General features: G+C 55.2%; 2 protein-coding genes across 4 annotated transcripts; both read right to left on the minus strand.

Annotated features, from left to right (window-relative positions):
• Positions 1 to 686: 686 nt before the first annotated feature.
• Positions 687 to 21,721, minus strand: Prkaca (protein kinase cAMP-activated catalytic subunit alpha). Of its 3 annotated transcripts, none has more exons than XM_078037274.1 (10): positions 21,535 to 21,721; positions 12,359 to 12,420; positions 11,777 to 11,905; positions 8,126 to 8,224; positions 6,716 to 6,798; positions 5,063 to 5,189; positions 4,879 to 4,974; positions 4,662 to 4,784; positions 2,614 to 2,778; positions 687 to 2,203 (listed from the first exon to the last, which is right to left on the minus strand). In XM_078037274.1, exons 1-10 carry the CDS (start codon positions 21,578 to 21,580, stop codon positions 2,078 to 2,080), a joined length of 1,056 nt encoding a protein of 351 aa, XP_077893400.1. In that variant the 5' UTR covers positions 21,581 to 21,721; the 3' UTR covers positions 687 to 2,077. The 3 variants fall into 3 exon arrangements, with proteins under 3 accessions (XP_077893400.1, XP_077893406.1, XP_077893397.1); XM_078037280.1 differs by lacking the exon at positions 21,535 to 21,721 and adding an exon at positions 17,199 to 17,235; XM_078037271.1 differs by lacking the exon at positions 21,535 to 21,721 and adding an exon at positions 15,322 to 15,533.
• Smim46 (small integral membrane protein 46) lies at positions 15,325 to 15,563 on the minus strand. The gene has a single exon (XM_078037288.1). It carries the CDS (start codon positions 15,561 to 15,563, stop codon positions 15,411 to 15,413), a length of 153 nt encoding a protein of 50 aa, XP_077893414.1. The 3' UTR covers positions 15,325 to 15,410.
• Positions 21,722 to 21,813: the final 92 nt, after the last annotated feature.

Here is a 21,813-nt window from a genome sequence, read left to right on the forward strand (position 1 = left end):
GAGGCGCCGCGGAGTTGGCGCCGGGGCGGGGGCGGGGGAAAGCGGCGGGCGGGGGAGGGGGAGGGGAGCGCCGGGGGGAGGGGAGAGGGGGCGGGCAGGGCGGGCGGGCGGCGCTCGGCCGCCCTCCAGCCATTGGGCGCGGGACCCAGACGTCCCCGGCGCCCAGCCCCCCTCTCCACGCCTCCCCGGCGCGCTCCGCTCTCGGGACCGCACTTACCGGGAACTCGCCGCCCGCGGGTCTGGTCTGCTGCGCTCCTGGAGCGCTGCGAGGACCCTCGGGCCGCCGCCGCCCTTGCGCCCCTCTGGTGCGTCTGGCCCCGCGCAGAAGATGCGGGGTGGGGGGCGCGCGCGGGCTCCCCCCTTTACTCTTCCTGCCAGAGCCGCCCCCGCCGCTGCTCGGCCTCCCGGCGCGCCAGCCCCAGCGTCTCCCTAGAGCGCCCTCTCGGTCCTGGGCCGGACGAAGAGGGGCGCGCCACAGATTTGGGGACCCCGAATTTGGGGTCAAAGGGCAGTTAGCTCCCTCTTCTCTAGCGGGGCGGAAGAAGTGGTGGAATTCCAGGGAAACCTGGTTTTACAAGGACACCAGGCCAGGGCCTGATTAGCCTGGATGCCCAAGTCCGAAATTTGCTTTCCAACCCCCTGGGGGTGTGTGGGTGGGTGACCGAAGTCAGGAACACCAGCGACACTTTTTTTTTTAAACAAAACTTTATTGGTAATAGTTTTCAAATATGTTTACAACAGCACACTGTTCAAGAGGAAGTCTCGTCCTTCGCAGCACACAGGTTGAATGGCCCCCACGCCCACCTGGGGCCCCACCCCAGGCCTGAGAGCTCCTCTGGGTTCAGGGAGAAGTTTTGAGAGGGACAAATACGGAGATAAACGGGGTGGCTCCCCATCTTTCTATTGAGAGAGAAAAGCACAAATCAGACAGAGGGCGGGGAGAAGTGATGGACAGCTGACAGCTAAGCTAGAGGAGGGGCACCCAGGATGGGGGGCGCTGAAGCTGCTGGGTGGATAAGACAGGCAGCCTCTCCCCAGCAACCCTGGCCTTGAACTCTGTGTGGTGGGGGACTTTTCCAGGTCCTTTTGTAGGGTTGCCTTCCCAGCTGGGCTGGAAGGAGGCTGGGCATTAAAATCTAGCTGAGAGTAAAATTAAGGAGCTTGGGGTGGGGGCTGCTGCTGGAAGGAGAGACCCTGGGCTTGGGGTTCCCCCTCTTATCTTTTTGGGGGACGATTCCTCTTTGGCAGGGAGAGGGGCAGCTGCTTCCTCTGGCTCCCAAAGCTCCAGGGTGAAGAAAGATGTGTTGTTGGGGAAGAGGGCGAGGCTTGCTACAGAGGCTGGGACCCCAGTAAGGAAGGTTGGCAGAAGCCCCCCTCCCCGCCCCCCTGGGGAAGGGGGTGGGGATGTTAGCAGCTCAGGGCAGAGGTTCAAACCCCTGGTCCTTCCTGTTCAGTCAGTCTGCTTCCCAGCCTCCTTAAAATGGTTTTGGGGAGTGGGAGGGGGACATGAGAAGAGTGGGGACAGAGGAAGGAGGAAGGGAGGCACTGGTGGAACTTAAATAAGATTTTAAATCGTATTTTAGAAAAATTCTAGCAAGCAGCCCAATGACATGTCACAAAAAACTGTCCTTCCCAGGCAGGAGGGCCCCACAGAGAAGGCCAGCTCTTCATTCATTTGCCCTTGGTGCCCAGTGCCAGAGGCAGGGTGGGGCTGGGGGACTGGAGTTAAGTTTGGACCCCTCTTTCCTCACCCGGTGCCTGGACACACCAGTAAGACCTGGTCTGCCCGGAGCTGAGAAACTCATTTAAAACTGGCAGAGTGCGCTGGGGTGGAGTTGGACCTGTGGGGGAGGGGCAAGAAGGCAAAGGGAGTGGGGGAGCAGCTGGTGTTTCCATTCCTCCAAATATCTGGGCTTCCTGTTCCCCCTTCCCTGGTGGGTGGGGTGGGGGGGTGAAAGTAGATGCAAGGAACTCTGGGGCCCTCTGGCTGTTCAATCCAACCCTCCCACCCCCCACAAAAGAAAAAAAAAAAAAAGAAAAGAAAGACAAGAAAACCCATGGGGGCACAGGCACACCCCTAAAACTCAGCAAACTCCTTGCCACACTTCTCATTGATGGAAACCCGGATCTCTTCCTCCTCATAGTCGTCAAAGTTACTCGTGTCCCCAGGGCCTTTAAACTTTGGTATGAAGGGAGCTTCCACCTGGAGAGGGATCAGAACCACCCAGACCTCAGCAGCCATCACTGTCATCATTACAACAATAAATGCGAACGGCCTAACATTCATGAGATATTTACTTTGACTCAGGTCTGTTCTTAGCTTTATGGTATGAATTCTTCTTAGCAACCCAAGTCTAGAATTATGGCCAACTCAACAAAGGGGAAATTACTTCCCAGAGCAGCATCTCTTGCCCAAGGCCACAGGGTGGCCAAATAACCCCAGGACCCCAGAATTGTATCTCTAGTCTTCCCTGGCTCAAAGCTGCCTAGAGTATACTGATGCTGAACCTGGGGATGATTTTCAAGACCCCCTTCCTTTTCTGTCTCTCCACTGCAGTCCTCCCTGGCTCCTGGCTTCCTCCGGAACCCTCGGCATGCCCGGGAGGGGCTCACCTTTCTCTGGTAGATGGCGATCCAGTCAGTCGTGGCAAACCACTTGTGGTTCTTGATGTCATTGACCCCATTCTTGAGGTTCCCGAAGCGCTTGGTGAGATCCACCTGCAGAAGGTTCCGAAGCAGGTCCTTCAAGTCAGAGCTGAAGTGGGACGGGAACCGTACCTGGAGGTGGGCACAGACAGAATGGGGTGTTGGGGTGGAGCCTGAGAGGCCCGGAAAGCTGCTTTCTCCATTCAGCAGTCCTAGTAGGCAGAGGCCCCCAAACTTGAGTGCCTGCTGGAATCTTGTGAAAACAGCTCTGGGTCCACTCTGGGGTTTCTGATTTAGATCTGGGTGAAGCTGAGAATCTGCATCTCTAACAAATTCCCTGGCCATGCTGGTGCTGCTAGAGCGGGGACCTCTTCCAGAACCTCTGCTCTTAGGCTAGGGCCATAAGGGTTTCCATTTCAGAGAAGAGGAAACTGAGACTTGGAAGGGTTAAATAGTGACCCCAAGGTCACAGGGAGCAATGGGAAGGGTGATTCATTACAGGCCCGTTGGGGTTACATGCTTAGCTGCTGCTTCTGAGCCGTCTCTGTGGGGCTCTTGGGACTTCTGGAAAACTCATGCTTATGAGCAAGACACAGCTACAACTTTTCTGTTTTTTAAGGCCCAGATCAATTCTTCTGGAAGCATTCCCCCCAGTTCTCTGAACCCCACAGCCTTGTATGCAGTCACTGCTTTTATAGCCATAGAACTGACTTCTATCAGCTCCACCTAGGGCTGGAGATAGAGCTCAGTGGTAGAATGCTTGTCTAGCATATGTGAGGTGAGGCCTGGGTTCAATTTCCAGTACTGGGCAACAAAACCAAACCAAACCTGACTTCTAGTCCCTGCTCTGCCTCTCTCATGCTGTGTGACCTTGGCCATGACCCTTAACCTCTCTGGGCCAAGCCTGCCTCTCTGATATGGGGCACACATCCCAGGATTATGTGGAGGAGATAACACCGCTGAGGGTGCGTGGGAACTGCAAAACATTACAAAGAAGGGAATTATGCTCATTTCCCCCTCGTCCCCCCTTGGAATCTCTTTGGACTTTTCTTTTTTCCACTCTGGGCCACCATCTCAGCACTTGCTGTTCTGCCTGGTACTGTCCTTCCCTCTGAGATTCTGAATGTGCTGCTGGCCCAGAGGAGCCCGTGCCGTGGCTGGGACTCCTTCCAACCTCCAGGAGAGGGAGACGGCGGGTTCCCCGGTCCACAGAGAGGTACGATGAGGCTCAGAGGGGCAAACTGACTGCTCAGAGTCTCAGAGCCCACAGGTGGCAGGCCACCAGGCCACCAGGCCACCACCGCCAGGCCAAACAGCGCGGGAACTCCGAGCCAGCCAGGAGCTCTCTGGTGGGAGACGCTGGGCCAGGCCAGAGGCGGCCGGGGGTGAGCGGAGGGCAGCAGTCGGGTGGAGTCCCCAAACTCTGAGTCCCTCAGCACCCACCACCATGCCCCCGTCACTCCGGGAGGAGTGATCTCAGGCCACGCGTCCCCTCCTCCTGAGCCTCAGTGTCTCATCCCTCCCACGGGGATGGCAGGTGCTTCACCTGCTCTCGACCTGAGTCAGACGGCTCCAGCATCCCTTACCTGAGCCTCGGTTAGGAGGACTTGGGAAGGAGCTCAGGGGCTCTCTGCCCTACGCCATGGGACGGGCACCTGGAGGGGTCGCGGGCACTACCTGGGAACCAAACACAGTTGCTCTTCTGCTTTGAAACTTGTGAAAATTCACACTGAGGGACACAACCCGAGGCAGGAAGAGCCTGTGTCCGGGTGGCACGCTCTCTGTGGCTGGAGGACACGTGGGGCTCAGGGTTCTGGAAGCCCCTGGGGATCTGCTGTGGTCAGCAGGACAGTCAGGCTGCTCCGGGTGCTGGCCTCCGTGTGGCCGGGGTACAGCTTCAGCCCCTGGCCCGACTTGGTGAGCTTCTAGCTTATTCTGACAACAAGCAGGGACCAGCAGGCGGGTGGGGGGGCTTCCTGTTTCTCTCAAGGTTAAGCCCCCACGCCTGGCCTCACCTTCCCAGAGACGATTTTCTCGTAGATCTGGATGGGCTGGTCAGCGAAGAAGGGCGGGTAGCCAGCGGCCATCTCATAGATGAGAACCCCGAGGGCCCACCAGTCCACAGCCTTATTGTAACCCTGGAGCAAGAGGGAGGGGGCAGGGGGTGAGGGGAGAAGGGTGGGGACGGGGTGAGGGCCGAGTGGGTCTGGGGGAGGGGGAGGGAGCGCCTACTTTGCTCAGGATAATCTCGGGGGCCAGGTACTCGGGGGTCCCACACAAGGTCCAGGTGCGGCCCTTCACGCGTTTGGCAAAACCGAAGTCTGTCACCTGTGGGCACAAGAATGAGCAGTTGGCTGGGAGGGAGGGTCCAAATCCTGGCCCCCTGAGGCTGCCCCTGGCCTGGCCTGGTGGTCACCTGAATGTAGCCCTGCTGGTCAATGAGGAGGTTCTCCGGCTTCAGGTCCCGGTAGATGAGGTCCAGAGAGTGTAAGTACTCGAACGTCAGGACGATCTGCGCCGCGTAGAATCGGGCATGGGGCTCACTGAGGGGACAAGAAGGAGGAGAGGGGAGGGTGAGCAGGATGGCCACGCCCCACATTGTCCAGCACTGGGTCTGCAGAGCCACCTGCAGAGGAAGGCACCCCCAGTTCAGCTATCCAAATGCACATACAAGGCCAGCACAGAGCAGCGCTCCGGGTCCAACCTACGTGGGAGGCTGAGGCCGAAAGATCCCTGGAGCCCAGGAACTTGGGGCGAGCCTGGGCAACATGGAGGGAGACCACAGCTCACCTGAAAAGGGCTGGGGTGCAGCTCAGTGGTCGAGGGCTTGCCCAGCAAGTGAGAGGCCACTTCCAGACACACACACACACACACACACACACACACACACACACACACACACGAGCAACAGGAGAAGGAACTGCAGAACCCCACGGGATCACACACTGGGATGGAACCCTGTGGAGGAGGGCGCCCACCTGACCCACCAGGACCAGCCGGGAACGACCTCCAGGGCTTGGCTGGTTACAAATGTAACTAACGCAGAAGACAGGGACACACAGAACCCAAACTGCAGGGTGCATGCCCAGAGGGTCCAGACCCACACAAGACTAACTCATGGGGACTCGAAACCAGAAAGGACAACTGTCTGCCACGGGAGGTGATTTATCAAGAAAGGGATATGAGTGCTGGGTGTGGGGGCACCTGCCTGTAATCCCAGTGGCTTGGGAGGCTGAGGCAGGAGGATCGAGAGTTCCAAGCCAACCTCAGCAATTTAGTGAGACCCTAAGCAACTTAGCATGACCCTGTCTCAAAAAAAAAAAAAAAAATTTTAAGAAAGGACTGGGGATGTGGCTCAGTGGTTAAGTGACCCTGGGTTCAATCCCTGGTACAAAAAAAAAGGATATAAGAACTAGAGGTGTGACTCAGTGGTGGCCAGTTTCCAAGGCCCTGGGTTCCACCCCCAGTTTTCAGGGGTAACAAAAGTATTTGATAGTGTTTTAGGTGGAGATTACCAAAATGTATATAATTGTCAAAACTTATGGAATGGAACACTAACGATCTATATGCACATTATTGTATGTGAAATGTATCTATATTTATTCATCAAATAAAATAATAGTATGAATCTTAAAAAATCCATGAAATTGCCAACTTTTTTATTTTTTTGGCTGGGCTTGGTGGCCCATGCCTGTGGTCCCAGTTACTTGAAAGGCTGAGGCAGGAGGATCATTTGTACCCAGGTGTTTCAGACTAGTCAGGGCAACAGAGAGAGGCCCTGTCTCAAAATCATAACCAAAAAACTGTGTTTTTGGTGCTGGGGACTGAACCCAGTGCTTCACACAGGGAAGCCTGTGCCCTCGCCCCCGGGCTGCGCCCAGCGGCCTACATTTTGACCCTAGTTGCCATAACCGCTTGCTGGTCTTGTTCTGTGGGAGCTGAAACATCACAGCACATTGGAAACAAAACCCCATGGGCACCAGACACCCCTTCCATGTCCCAGCATGCAGGAGTCCTCCGTGTCCCCAGATGGTTTGGTGGCTCGGGGCTGTGGGAGGCAGCTGCTCACCTGAACCTCCCGATCCGCCGTAGGTGGGAGAACATCTCCCCGCCAGGCACGTACTCCATGACCATGTACAAGTTCGAATTGTCCTGCGGGAGGCGAGCAGGTGAAGACCCCATTTCAGAGCCCTGGGCCCCTCTAACGGCCTCAGTGGCCTTACAGGACAGGTGTTAAAGACATAAAAGGACAACTCGGGCTCCCAGGGAAGAACACTCCAACCCCAGGTGCCCTCTCTGCTGAACCACGCCTTGCCACTCATCCTGCCGGGGAGGAAGAATGGACGGCCGTTACCCCGCCTGACAGAAGGTGGACATGGGGCCAGCTCATGGGTGTAAGGGACCTGGGCAGTGTGCCCCCGCTTGAGGGAGAGGACTTAACTGGGAGCTTGAGTAACTTCCAGGGCTACAGTTGGACTAAACCAGGCGCAGAAATGTCTGCCTGTCATCCCAGCTACTCAGGAGGCTGAGGCAAGAGGACGGCAAGTTTGAGAACAGTCTTAGCCACTAAATGAGACTGTCTCCAAAAAAAAAAAAAAAAAAAAAAGGGCTGGGCTGTAGCTCAGTGGCAGAGCGCCCCTGGGTTCATCCCCGACTACTGGGGAAAACAGAGACAAAGGACAGGCTACAGAATTTCCTCCCAATGAAAATGAGCTCGGCACAGTGGTGTGCACCTGCAGTCCCAGCCTCTAAGGAGGCCAAGACGGGAGAATCATCTGAGTTTGAGGCCAGGCTGGTCAACATAGCAAGGAACCATCTCTTAAAAAAAAAAAAAAAAAGTGAGAATCCTTGTTTTAAAAATCTTATTACAAATTTCAAGAGGACAGCAACACAGGGTCACCCAGGCCCCTCTGAGCGTGGAACGTGTTACATGGCAAGCTCTTGTCACTGCTGGCTTGTGGTTCAGGACCACGAAGGTGGTGCTGAGTGCCCCTTCCAGAGTCCCGCAGCCACAGCTTCTGATGGCTCCCACAGTAACGCACAAAGGGCCTTGTTCTGGGCTCAAAACTGTCATGACAACCCCAGCGGGTGGGGACTGTTGCAGTTCCTATTTTATAGCTGAGAAAAATGAGGCTCAGGGGCACGAGGTCCCTTATGTGGGTCACGGTTGAGGAAGGACAGGGCTGGGAGATGGTCCCGGGCGGCCGAGGGTAGGTCTGTGCTCCTGACCGAGCACTGGGAGATGATCTGGAGGGACGGCTCCGGGTTGGTGACTTGCCCAAGGTCACTGAACTACAGTCGGCGAGCCCAGAAGCTGAGCTTGGGCCTACCAGAGCTCTGGTCTGGTCCTGTCCCCGTGTCCCTCCTCCAGAAATCTATCTTCCCCAGAAGTGGGCAGCCGCTAGATGCCCTGCTCCCTGGCCCTGGGAGGCTGTACTCAGTGGCTGGGACCAGTACAAGGACCTGGCTGGGGGCCCACCTTGAAGGAGAACTCGAGTTTGACCAGGAACGGGAAGGTGACTGCTTGCAAGATGCGCTTCTCATTCAGGGTGTGTTCGATCTGTTTCAGCTTCACCACCTGCGGGCAGAAGAGGTGGGTGGAGGAGCGGTGAGAGGGGCCTGGTGGCCGGGACGGTGGCACACACCTGTCGTCCCAGAGGCTCTGGAGGCTGAGCAGGAGGATCACGAGTTCAAAGCCAGCCTCAGCAACTTAGCGAGGCCCTAAGCAACTCAGTGAGCCCCTGTCTCTAAATCAAATACAGAATAGGGCTGGGGAGGTGGCTCAGTGGTCGAGTGCCCCTGAGTTTAATCCCTGGTACCAAAAACAAACAGAGAGAAAGGAGCCTCATGCCCAGGCACCGGTCCCTGGGACTAGGGGAGCCAGAGCTGGGCTGCTTCCTTCAGCCAGGACCACTGGAGTGCCCGTGGCCTGCTAGGCCCCAGGCTGGGTGCTGAGGACACAGCAAGGAGGAGGCCAGAGGCTGCTTGTCCGCATGTGGCACACAGACCAGAGCAAAGAACACAGGAGTCACAGCCCCACGGCCTAGAGGGCTCCACTGTGTGTGGGAAGCTTGGGCCTGTGGATACCCAGATAAGGCCTCTGGTACAGTGTGAGGAGAGGGTGAATCAGAGAGGGCTTCCTGGAGGAAGGGGCAGCTTGGCTGGAACTGGAAAGATAGGCAGGCATGGCTGCAGGGGTGGGGAGTTTAGAAACGGCCCTCTCTTGGTTGAGAACGCCACTGCACATCAACCAGGACCTTGGGCTGATCCTCCTCGCCTTCAGCTGTTCCCTAACAGCACCCACCATGAGCAGCCATGAGCAGCCGTCTCAAGAACAGTTTCTCTCTCTCTCTCTTTTTTTTCATTTTTTTTTCTTTTTCTGTGGTGCTGGGGATGGACCCAGGGTCTTGCACATGCTAGCCACACATCCAGCCCCACAGTTTCTTGTTAAATCATGACAGAAGCCCAGAGAAGGTCGTGCTGGGAGCAGGGCAGTTTGGAAGCCCAGACAGGGAAAGGGACTTGTTCAATGTCACAGTTGGTCACTGTTAGGCCAGTGTGACACTCAGGCAGCCAGGCTCCTGGGTGAGCTGGGAAGGGCTTTGCTGAGGTGTCCCCCTCTTTGCCCACACAGCTGCGTCCTCAGGGCCCACATCTGTGCTGTCCAGTGCAGCTGCCGCTGGCCACGGAGGGCTGGCGAGCCCTTGAAGTGTGGTCAGCTGGCCAGGGAGCCCAGTTTAAAATTTTGAGTATCTAAAATGACACTCGGTGTAGGTACTGGATGATTTCTCCCTTTTGCAGCCCTGGGACAGAACCCAGGGCCTCATGCATGCGACACAAGCCTGCGACCGCTGAGCTCCACTCCAGCCCTCGGGAGGACCTTTACGGACGTTCTGAACAACCTGGGCAGGAGAGTCTGGTCTTTCCATGGAGAACTGACCATCTGAATGAAGACCTGCTCTAAGTGTGAGATACACAGCAGACCTAAAGACAATTTACTGAGGGGCAGAAAATGAAAGTGTCTCATTAACATTTTACATGGATAGCATATGGAAATGGGCTGGGGTCGTGGCTCAGTGGTAGCGCGCTCGCCTGGCATGCGTGAGGCACTGGGTTCGATCCTCAGCACCACATAAAAATAAAGATATTGTGTTCACCTGCACCAAAAAAATAAATATTAAAAAATATGGAAATGATAATACTGTAGATCTACTGGCTTAATTACAACATGTGGCCCAAATGACTCTGAGGGGCGAGGGGCGTGGCTCAGTGGTAGAGCCCTTGAGTAGGACACTGAGCTCCAGTACTGAAAGGAAAACAAACCGCAGGGCCTAGTAGCACGTGCCTGTAATCCCACAACCCTGGAGGCGAGGCAGAAGGATTGCAAGTTTGAGGCCAGCCTCAACAATTTAGCAAGGCCCTAAGCAACTCAGTGAGACCCCATCTCAAAATAAAAAAACTGAAAGGGCTGGGAATGTGGCTCAGTGGTAAAGCGTCACAGGGCTCAACACCCTTGTATCGTCCTCCCACCCCACATCACCTGTTCCTTTGTACTTTTTTTGATGGGCAACTAGAAAAGACAAAATCTCCTCTGTGCTTTTTATTACATTTCTGTTACATAGTGCTGTGTGACAGCAGTGCCTTACATCAAGTAGCATCTCAAAGATCTTATGGAAAGACCACTTTCTTGCTGGGTGCAGTGGCGCACGCCTGTAATCTCAGCAGCTCGGGAGGCTGAGACAGGAGGATCTCGGGTTCATAGCCAGCCTCAACAATGGCACTAAGTGGTGAGGCACTAAGCAACTTAGTGAGGCCTTGTCTCTAAATAAAATGCAAAGGAGGGCTGGGGTGTGGCTCAGTGGTCAAGTGTCGCTGGGTTCAATCCCTGATATCAAACAAAAACAAAACAAAACTACATTTTCCAGGAAGAGTGCTCTCCTCTACACAGCCTGGGTATATCCTGTGTCACAGGTGGCCAGTCTTGGGGGCTGGCCTGGTGAAAGCCGTGCAGGCCTCTCCTAGTCCTTAGGCCTCGCATGGCAAGGGGGCTCAGGGAGAACAGTCACCCCTGTGTCCACAGGGCGGTGGTTCCAGGATCCTCTACAGATACCAAAAATCTGCAAATGTTCAAGTCCCTTGCGTAAAATGGCACAGTACAGAACTTTGGCACATCCCCCCATAGACTTATTTTTCTGTGATCCTGGATGGAACCCAGGGCCTGGAGCATGTTGGCCAAATGCTTTCCTACTGAGCTCCACCCTCAGCCTGTAGACTTTTAAGTCATCTTTAGATCACTTACAATACCTAATAAAATATCTATGTGTCACTTCATTCATGGGGATTCAGTGTAGCACTTTGCATGGGGGAAGTTAAAAGTTTTGGGGCTGTGGAGATAGCTCAGTTGGTAGAGGGCTTGCCTCGCATGCACAAGGCTCTGGGTTCAATGGCCAGCATGACACACACACTCACAAAAGGGGTCGGGGCTGTGGCTCAGTGGTAGAGCCCTTGCCTAGCATGTGTGAGGCACTGGGTTCAATCCCTGGCACCACATTAAAATAAAGATAAGGGCTCAGAGGTAGAGCACTTGCCTAGCACGTGCGAGGCCCTGGGTTCAATCCTCAGCACCACATAAAAATAAATAAAATAAAGACATTGTATCCAACTACAACTAAAAAATAAATATTAAAAAAAAAGTTTTGCCTTTTGGAACTTTCTAGAAATTTTATGGGGGGGACATTTGCAATTTGTGATTGTCGGAATCCATGCGTGTAGAACCTGCAGAGGCTAGCTGGTGAGTGGGTGAATGAATGGGCAAGGAAAGCACTCAGGTAGTGGGCTCAGAATGTGCACAGCCAGAACCAGGCGTGGTGGCGCAACCCTGTAATTCCCAGCGGCTCGGGAGGCTGAGGCAGGAGGATCGAGAGTTCAAAGCCAGCCTCAGAATTTAGCAAGGTGCTTACCAACTCAGTGAGACCCTGTCTCTAATTAAAAAAAAAAAAAAAAAAGAAAAAGGTCTGGGATGTGGCTCAGTGGTTAAACATCCCTGGGTTCAATCCCTGGTACCAAAAAAAACACCAAAAACTCAATGGGCCCAGCCTGGGGGTGGGGTGGGTGCAGGCAGGGGGCTTACCTTCTGTTTGTCGAGGATTTTCATGGCATAGTGATTCCCGGTCTCCTTGTGCTTCACCAGCATCACCCGCCCAAAGGAGCCCGTCCCAAGGGTCTTGATTCTCTCAAACTGATCCAAATGGGCTGTGTTCTGTGGGTAGAAGGGTTGAGCCGGGGGTCAGGAACACTTCTTCCCTGCGGCCTGTTGGACCAGGGTCTGGGGTGTGCCCTGTGCTGCCGGCAGAGGGGGCCCTGGGAGCTGGTGGAGTGAGGGGGGTGAAGACAGGGGGCTGGACAGCAAGATGGTGGCGGGCACATTCCTCCAGGCGGTGGCAGGGGCCAGATCCGGCCCTGGCCTGGGGCCCAGGAGCTGCTGGCAGCTGTGTGGGGGTGGGGGAGCAGGACTGCCAGGGAAAGGGTGGGTGGGGTGGGGGGGCCTGAGGGGGGAATCAGGTAGAACCCTGGGCATGTGCGGAAGGAGGGGGGCAGGTCTGGAGCCCTCCCACCCCGCACCCCCGGGGTCCTAAACTTCCAAGTACGTGGCAGGGATGGTGGGGGCGGCCTGGGCCCACTCTCGCAGGGCTCTGTACCTGGAAGGGCTTACCTGAGCGGGATTTTCCCATTTTTTAAGAAAATCTTCTTTGGCTTTGGCTAAGAACTCTTTCACTGAAAGGAAGAGAGGGGAGGGTTAGATGGAGACTCCAGCCTCGGGGGGCGGATGGGGTTACCTTTGGGATATGTGGAAAGTGAGGTGCACCTTCTTAAAGCCAGAGCCTGACCTTGTCCCAGGACCTCTGAGCACCCGGGTCTGAGCTCGAAGGCAACTTTTGGGGATCCTGAAATGGGCTGGGGCCTGGGTACCCCCTACTACAGAGAGGTGGGAACCTGCCTCCAGTCCATCCAAAATGGGCACAGGGAGACTCAGGGGTTGCACCTAGGGGGACAGGGAGAAACGCCAGGGCCAGCTCACCCCTGCCCGCCCCAGTTCTGACCAACATTCCTTGGCCAGGGACGACGCCAGCCAGCCGAGGTATTTATAGCCTTTGGGTCTGGCTGCTCCTCTGGCCCCTTCTGTGGGGAGGCCGGGCCTGGGGTGGAGGCCTCTGAGGCTCGGGTAGCAGGCGTCCTTGGGGGGCTCAGCTGTCACCTTGGCCCCCAGCTGGCCCTGTACCTGTCTTTGCCAATCGTGGGGCCTTAGTCCAGTGTTGGTTCAGAGGAAGGCTTACTGGATGCCCCCGCGACCGTCCACAGTACCCTGAGGCCAACGTCACATCCGCCCAACAGACACCTCCCTGGTGGACGCGGGCGCCGGCTGTCTTGTCTTACTTTCTCATTCGACTCGCTCCACAATCCTTCTTTTATCCATTTTCCCATTTAACGGCCTAGGACACTGAGACTTGAACTGCTCCCCTAATGACCGAGAGGCAACCCAGCCAAGCGGTTAAGGGCCAGGACTTGGGGGTGAGACTGGGTCCAGATGCCTGAGTGGTCCCTGAGTGATTCTGGACAACTGACTTCACTTCTCTAGGCCTTAGTCTTCCCCACCTGTAAAGTGGGAGTAATAAGGGGCTGGGGTGATGGCTCAGTGGTAGAGCCCTTGCCTGGCACATGTGAGGCATTGGGTTGATCCTCAGCACCACATAAAACTAAATAAACAAATAAGATAAAGGTACTGTGTCCATCTACAACTAAAGTTAAAAAACAATCGGAATAACAAGAGCCATGAGCCCGCAGGTTGGCTGTGAAGAGTGGGGGCTGCGCAGTGGCCAGCATTGGGGGGCGGTTCATGCCAGGAAAATGTCATCTACGATTTTTTGAAGTATTTTTGAAATGTGGGTAGAAAATACAGGGAGATTCATTGAAAGTTCAAATGTTTTGAAGAAATGATGTCTGCCAGAGGCAGTGTATGCGATTTGGGAGGCTGAGGCAGGAGTATCGCAAGTTCGTGGCCAGCCTCAGCAACTCAGCGAAGACCTAAGCAACTCAGCGAGAACCTGTCTCAAAATAAAAAGTCAAAAGGGCTGGGGATGTGGCTCAGTGGTGAAGTGCCTCTGGGCTAAATCCCCCACCCCCGACTGGAAAAATAAAGAAATGATGTCTGGCTGTGTTGGCCAGGCTGGTTTCGAACTCTTGGGCTCACGTGATCTTCCTCCCTCATCCTCCCAAATAGCTGGGACTCCAGGCACATGCCACCAGACCTGGCTGAGTGCTCAGATCCCCACGGCACAGCTTGATGGATTCTGACCTTACAGATTCACCCTGGGACCATTGTGCAGGGCCAGGCACTGTTCTCTATGTGCCAAACTTGAACTGAATGTTTTTTTTTTTTCTTTCTTTTTTAAAAAAATTAAATTTTTTTTTTTTAAATGGGGGATTGACCTCGGGGGTGCTTTACCTCTGAGTTACATCCCCAGCCCTTTTTATTTTTATTTTATTTATTTTTAAAAATTTGAGACAGGGTCTCACTAAGCTGTTGAGGCTGGTCCCAGACCGGTGATCCTCCTGCCTCAACCTCCCAAGTCGCTAGAATTACAGATATGTGCCACCACACCTGGCTAAGTAGTTTTCTTTTTTTCCTTTTCTTTCTTTTTTTTTGGACCTGGGGATCAAACCCAGGGCTTTGTGAATGGGAGGCTAGTGCTTTTCTGGTGAGCTACACCCCAGCCCTGGCTAAATGTTTTTGATGCTAAAAATCTGACTTTGCCAGGTCTAAGCTGCTCTTCTTCCCACTGTACAGATGAGAAGATTGATCAGTCCTGAGACCATCTATCTGTCTGACCCACTGCCCAGGAGACTATCTGCTTTACTACCAACTCAGACACTGGATTACTGGGTGCAGAGGTATCCTCAACCTAAGGGGCCCTACAATCCTGCTCTTTGACCTTGCTTGTCATCTGCCCGCTAGGAATTCCACATGGCCTGCTGAGTAGCCACCATTCCCCACTGTCCCCAAGACTCTCCAACAGTATTCAGAGAGAAAAGCTCTTCATGGGACTAGAAGAATGGCGGCTAGAGTGGAGCCTGCTGGCTAGGAAGACCTTGCAAAAGGCGAGTGGGCCGAGACGGGCGGGCAGTGAATGGCTGTGGCCCCTAGGCTCTGCCTGATGGGGCGACAGACCCAAGAGACCTCTCTGAGCCTGGGGGCTGCACACTTCTGGTGCCTTCACCAGCACAACCTTTCAGAGACATCATGCCTTCCCTGGAGACCTCTAAACAATCCACAAAGAATTCTGGATTGCAGGCGGGCAGAGGGTGCTGTATTGGGCCTGCACCAGAGACAGAAGGGCTGGGCTGCGGTCCTGCTTCCTGCTCCCAGCCATCCCTGGGCTTCCCCAACTCGGCGGCTCTGGCTGCTGCTAGTGTCCTGCTGTGTGGCTCCATGAGCTGCTTGGCCCACCTTCTTTGGCATCCTGAAGCCTGGGAGGGCCTGGGCGGTTTCCTCTCTCTGCCACCGGGCCCTGCTGGCTCGTCAGGCTTGGGGACAGGTAGGAGGGGTCAATGCCAGGAGGAGCAGGGAGATAAGAGGGTTCATGGAGCTGGGCCTCAGACAGAAGCCCCCACACTCACCTCTGCTTCCTGTTTCTCCTGGCACAGGATGGCATAGGGGCTGGATGGGATAGGGTGACCTGGGGCCCATCGGGCCTGGTCAGGGAGGCTCAGGGTGCTGGCTGCGGCTTAGGTCCTTGGAAGTTGTGACGCAGGTAGCCCAGGAAACGGAGAACCAGGTGGGCCCAGAGGAGCAGCTGCAGCCACAACTGGAAGGTGATCTCTGAGCCCCCACCCTGGCTGCTGCTGGACCCCAGATCCATCCTAGGCTTCCCTGGTCTCTCCTTGGAATCCTCCCTTTGCTGGGGAACCAGGAAAATGCAGAGCCTCTGAGCTGGCTTCCTTGGGAAGGCCTCAGGGGACCAGGGAGGAGGAGCTGGTTGCCACGGAGGCATTTAAAGGTACCTGCTCCAGGCTGGCCGAGGTCTGCAGAGGCTCTCCTTGGCAGGAGGAGGTGGGAAGATTCTCCCGAGGGTGTCCCTCTGGCCGGCCTGCCTGTCCTGGGGCGGGGTGTTAAAGCTAACTTCCCCTTCTAGGGACTTTCACTGCTCCCAAGATGCCAGGCCCTGCCTCCCCGGGTGGGTACGAGACTGACTGGAGGCAGGCCATCAATGTGCCCAGAGCAGTGCCCACTGGGCAGAGGGGAAGGAGTTAAGGCCCTGGCTTAAGCAACAGGCAGAGACTCCCTGGGGGCTAGAGGAGCCCCAGAGCTTGTTAACTAGCTGGAAGAACAGCTGGAGAGAAAGGTGGAGGGAGGCAGGAGTCACCCTATCTCCTCCCGAGTTCCCTTTCAGTGTGAAGCCCCCAAGTCCTGCTACCCTGCTAGAAAGAAATGGGCACATCTGGTTCTTTGTCTTGTTCCTATGTGGGGGCGGAGAGGGGAACAGCGTCCCGGGATGTCCTTGGCCTCTGTCAAACCTTGCCCTGTGCTTGGCTCTGCTCAGGGCCATGAAAGTCCAAACCGGAAATGAATGGCTAAACCCCGGGGTGGGGGAGGGGAAGCAGCCTTGACTATCTTCCCCCTCCTTTCCAGATCCCCAAAGCAGCGGAGGGTCAGTGGCAGGCTCCCTGCGGGTACCCCACACTCTGTTCTCTGCTGGCGACAGGAAGTGGCTTAGGTGGGTAACCTAGCTGGCTGCTGCCTTGCCCACCCCTCCCACACTGGGGGCAGTGGTGGGTGCCACTGCCTCCGCTCTGGTGGGGATTTGCTTTGGACTCACAGAGAAAAACCCAGGTATCCCTTGAAAAGCCAGGGCCACAGCAAGAGGCGGAAATCTAGAAATCTGTCCTGGGTTTGAATCTGTCCTGGGCAGTTACAACAGCAGGACATCAAACTGAGCAAGGGACCAGGGACTCCCGCGGAAGGAGCCCACCTTGGGGCCCTCTCTCCCCAAGACAGTAACCTCCGCCCTTCCCGGCAGTCCTGGGGACTCTGGGGCAGGTGCCCAACCTGGGCTGGGAGCCCCAATCCAGGCCTAATCCTCCTGGATCCCCTGCTCTGGGCCGTACCACCTTCTACTCTGGACTGGACCCAGCCCCATTCTGAGCTGGACCCTCCATCCTGGACTAGATGATCCCCGAGTCTCTGTTGGACCCCAACATTGAGCTGCAATCTTCACCTGAACCGAATCCCAACACTCGGCTGGCCGCCCCTCTGTCTCAGTCTGAGTTGGACCCCCACTCTGGGGGGACCATCCCCTCTTCTGAATTGGGCCATTCATACCCCCTGCTCTTCCCCAAGCCCCACAGCCCAAGGGGGCTAGTATGGGAGGGGTTTCCAGGACAGCCAGGGTCTACACACTGCTTTCCACCTGCGCCCCCAAACCCAACTGCATCCCCTCCCTGACTTGAGGGGCAGAGCGCCTAGGAAGTTGCTATAGCAACAGACTCAGCCTCACCATCGTTGGAGTTGGAAGCCATCACTCAGTCTTCCTCTCAGGGCACTAGGACTACGGTGGCTGGGAAGGCTCAGGAGACCTGCCTTACCAGCTTGGCTGCCCATCCCTAGAGCCCTGCCTGGAGAGGGAGACAGGCAGTTGGGGGTGGGGATAGGAGCAGGAAGAAACCCAATCTGGAGGCCAGTGGGTACAGGGAAAGGGTAGATAGAACCCTCTGAATTGCTATTGGCCCAATTGGGCTAAAGGCAAAGCTGTCTTGGCAGAACCTCCTTGGCACCCATACAACTGCCAATGCACAGAAGATTTCTGGCCCTCTTGAGCCTCTGTAGGATGTTAGAGGGCAACAGTTCTTCCCATCCAGGGACCTCCTGTGTGTATCTTTCTTTCAGTGCCTGGATTCCCTTGTCTCTGGGGGTCTAGGAAGCTTCTCCTTCCCTGTGGGCCAACTCCCAGGGGTGTCTTCCAGCCAGTGTCAGCTCAGACCTGAGCCCCACTTGGCTGTCTGTCCTGGAAGCCTCCTGGGGTTCTGCCCTCTCAATTCCTTCAGCCCTCAGCTTCTCACCCTGGCCCCTGCCAATGACTTGGTCATCTTTGGGTGCAGATTTCCCCCATCCCACTCCACCTGATGCCATTCTACATCTTTACCCTCTTGCCTTGGCACAGAGATGGCACACAGGGGGCACAGGATGCCTAATTAGTACCTACTAAGGCTGGGCATCTTCCTAACCCAAGCTGGGCTGGCATCTGCCAGATGAAATGCAGGTGCCCTCTGCAGGATGGCTTGGCTACTGCCCCCGCCCCCGCCCCACCCTGATTACAAGAGGGCAAATTTTGTGTGACTCCATCCTCTCAAAATCAAAGTGGCTTGAAGCAGAGAGGGGCTTGCTTCCTCACTGAGTTCCTTCTCTAGGAGGATATACGGCTTCAGCCTGTTTTCCAAAGCATGCCATGGTCCCACTGGCAGAACACGAAATTATTTTAGAGATGTTTCATTTATCTAGTTACATTGTATTTTAATGTGTATCAAAGAGAATGTAACTGGCATAGCAATTCTATGATTTCATTTATATTATTCCCTAGGATAGGACCATAGCTTTCCTCTGAACAGAAATGAGTAAATGTTTTATTTTATTTTATTTGAGATGGGGTCTTGCTATGTTGCCCAGGCTGGTCTGAACTCCTCAACTCAAGAGATTCTCTCACCTCAGTGTCCTTAGTAGCTGGGACTACAGGTGGGTGCCCTATGCCTGGCTTTTATTATTTTAGATTAAGAAAATATACACAGGGGGTTGGGGTTGTGGCTCAGTGGTAGAGCGCTTGCTTCGCACGCATGAGGCCCTGGGTTCGATCCTCAGGACCACATAAAAACTAATAAATAAAAAATAAAGATTTTTTTTTAAAAAGTACATCTTGTTAAAAAAAGTATATACAGCATGCAAATAGAATAAAAATCTGGAGGTCGGTTTAAGAATGTCAATTGGCACCTGGGTGTACGGCATATACCTGTAATCCCACAACTCGGAAAGCTGAGGCAGGAGGATCACAAGTTTGAGGCCAACCTTAGCAACTACTAAGTGAAGCCCTAAGCAACTTAGTGAGACCCTATCTCAAAATAAAAAAAATTTTTAAAAAGGGCAGAGGAGGGCTGGGGCTATGGTTCAGAGACAGAGCATGCGCCTAGCATGCATGAGGCACTGGGTTCGATCCTCAGCACCATATAGAGTAAAATAAAGACATTGTGCCCACCTCTAACTAAAAAATAAATATTAAAAAAAGGCAGGAACTGCTGGGGATATTGCTCAGTTGGTAGAGTGCTTGCCTTGCATGCACAAGGCCCTGGGTTCAATCCCCAGCACCACAAAAAAAGGGGTGCAGGGGATATGGCTCAGTGGTTAAGCACCCTTGGGATCAATCTCTAGCACCAAAAAAGAAGAGCCAGGCATGGTGGCACATGCCTGTAATCCCAGCAACTCAGAAACTGAGGCAGGAGGATAGCAAGTTCGAGGCCAGCCTAGGCAACTTAATGAGACCCTGTCTTATAAAAGACAATTTTTTAAAATAAAAAAAAAAAATAAGGGGCTGGGGCTGTGGCTCAGCAGTAGCGCATTTGCCTGGCATGTGTGAGGCACTGGGTTCGATTCTCAACACCACATATAAATAAATAAAGGTTTATCAACAACTAAAAAGATAGTTTTTTAAAAATGGGGAAATTCTGGGGTCCAGGAAGATTGCTGGTGGATAGATCTGGATGTGAATCCTGTCCCCATGATGTTGTCCACATCAAACTCAGATAGCTCATTTGGGAAATTCGAATAAGAGCCCACTAGGAAAATTACCAGAGCAGATATGTCTATGGAGCCTCCAGCCTGGCACGTCCTAGCTGCCCCACAGAGTGGCTCTATCTCATTGTGATCATTCACTCCTGAGTGTCTGGCCTGCGCACTGAGAGAATTAGCAGTTCCTTCCGGAGCCTCTGATCTTTTTCTGGGGATCTTTTCCCCTATGTGGCTCCCTATCCGCCCCCCACCGCATGCATTTGGAATGCCTTGAAGGTCTTCCAGGACTATGTCATCTCCCCAACTTTCAACCCAGCCATTGCAATAGATAGCTGCCTGCGTCCACCTTCCACCTCCCAGCCTGCCTCACCTGCTGCGGGCCTGGCTGTCCCCTCTGCCTAGTCCCCTCCAAGCTCATGCCCAGGCTGTTTTTGGACACTGCCCACCTGCTCCTCTGTCATCAAGCACTCAACTACGGGCATTTGTGCTCCTGTCCCCCGCCCATTGGTAACATATCGGGCCTCTTCAAGCTCTGCCACTCAGAGTCCTGCCGTCTGACTGTGTGCAGGCAGAAATTCCCAGGCCTTCGCAGCTTTTTCATATTTCTCGGGGGTGGGGGGCATTCTGGGACTCCGACACTCAGGTTTGAGACCAAGAACTGGGAAGGGCATAGTTGGATGTGGTTTCCTTTTCAGTTTGGAATATTTCTGGGTGACTGGAAGGGGATTCCCAGCTGAGGCCCACTTTTAGGGCTTCAGTGACAACAATTAAGAGCTGGGGGAAACTGGGGAGGGGGCTCAAGGCCATTTCTGATGGTGTTTTCAAACACAGAATCTTTCTCTCTCTCAAGATGGGAAAGGCCAACATAGCTGAGGTCTAGGGAGTAGGAAAAGCCTCTCTCTGAGCCCTGGTCTATAGAGAATCTATTTGTCCCTTGGCAAAGCAAATCACTAGATGTCACTCATTACTCTCCTTGACTACCTCCCCCCCCTCCCCAAGTCCTCTTTCTGATCATCCCAGTTCAAGGCGAGTGAGCTTCACCAACCCGACACTTCATTCCCAGTCAGGAGCCAGGAACAGGTGAAGAAGCCCCAGGGACTAGGTGAATGAGGAGCCTCGGTTGTGAAACACCATTTATTGAGGGGCCCACCAAGGAGCATACAGCCCACAGCAGGGTAGGAGATGGGAGGGGGCTATGGGGGCACCCCCCACCCCCAATCCAGGAAAGAGGAGCAATGGATCCTAGCAAGAGCAGCTCAAACTTGGCTTTGGAAGCATTGACGCTCCCAAAAGACATTCTCTAGGTTCATAAACAGTCTGCTACCCCAGCCAGGGACAGACGCTTGCTTGGAGGAGGGAGTACAAGCAGAGAGTCAGAGTGACAGGATGCAAGAGGGGCAGAGGGACCCAGAAAGATCTTGTCCCCCATGCCAAGTGACACAGAAGGGAAAAACAATGCTGGAGGTGGCTCTGGGAAATGCTCAAAGGGGGGGGTAGGGTGGGCCTAGGGGGTACTGTGGATAAGGTGAAGAGGGGAAGGGCAGGAGAAAGATGGCGGGGGCTGGAAGGGGGAGGGGTGTGGTCATCAAGTGGCCAAGGTCCCTGCGGGGTGGAGGCGGACCCCACAGCACTCCCGCACTGGTAGAGGCCTGGGTAAGGGTCAGGCAGTGGCTCCCATATGTGAGGGAGGTGAGTGAGGAAGTGGGGGGGATTAGAATCTGGGGAGAGGGGTCAGGAAAGGAGGGGGTGGGGTGGTGACAGGGACCCATGTGGGGCCCCAGCGGTCATACGTGCCATGGTTGGCAGTGACAGCTGGGTGGGGGGGGCACGGACTTTGCAGTGGGGGGCGGCCGGCCATTGCAAAAGGGCTTCTACGGAGGTGGAGGTAGGGCCCCTATGCCGGCTCTCAGGCCCCAGGCTCGGACAGGCAGGGGGAAGGGGCAGTGGGGGTGAGCAGAGAGGAATGGGGGGGCCCGATGGGGGGAGGGGCCATGCAGTGATGGACAGGGCGCGGGCTGGCATCACGGGGCCGAAATCAGGGTCACGGCCCGGGCACTCACCGCTCTCCTGCTCGCTGCCCTTCTTGGCGGCGGCGGCGTTGCCCATCGCGGCGGCGGCGGCCGGGGCCGGTCCTGGAGCTGCGGTGTGGCGGGTGCTACAGGCAGCCAGCGGCCCCGGAGCGCGCTGGGCGGCGGAGGCAGCGGCCCCTCGGGCTGGCTGCGCTGGCTGCGGCGCCGCGACCCCCGCCCAGCCCCTGCTTCCCGCGTCTCTCCGCGCGCGCCCGCCCGCCCGGGATCCTCAGTCCAAGTCCGCTGCGTCCGTGACGCCCCCGCAACCCG

This window comes from Ictidomys tridecemlineatus, chromosome 2 (assembly GCF_052094955.1).
Source record: "Ictidomys tridecemlineatus isolate mIctTri1 chromosome 2, mIctTri1.hap1, whole genome shotgun sequence".
Lineage (NCBI taxonomy): Eukaryota > Metazoa > Chordata > Mammalia > Rodentia > Sciuridae > Ictidomys > Ictidomys tridecemlineatus.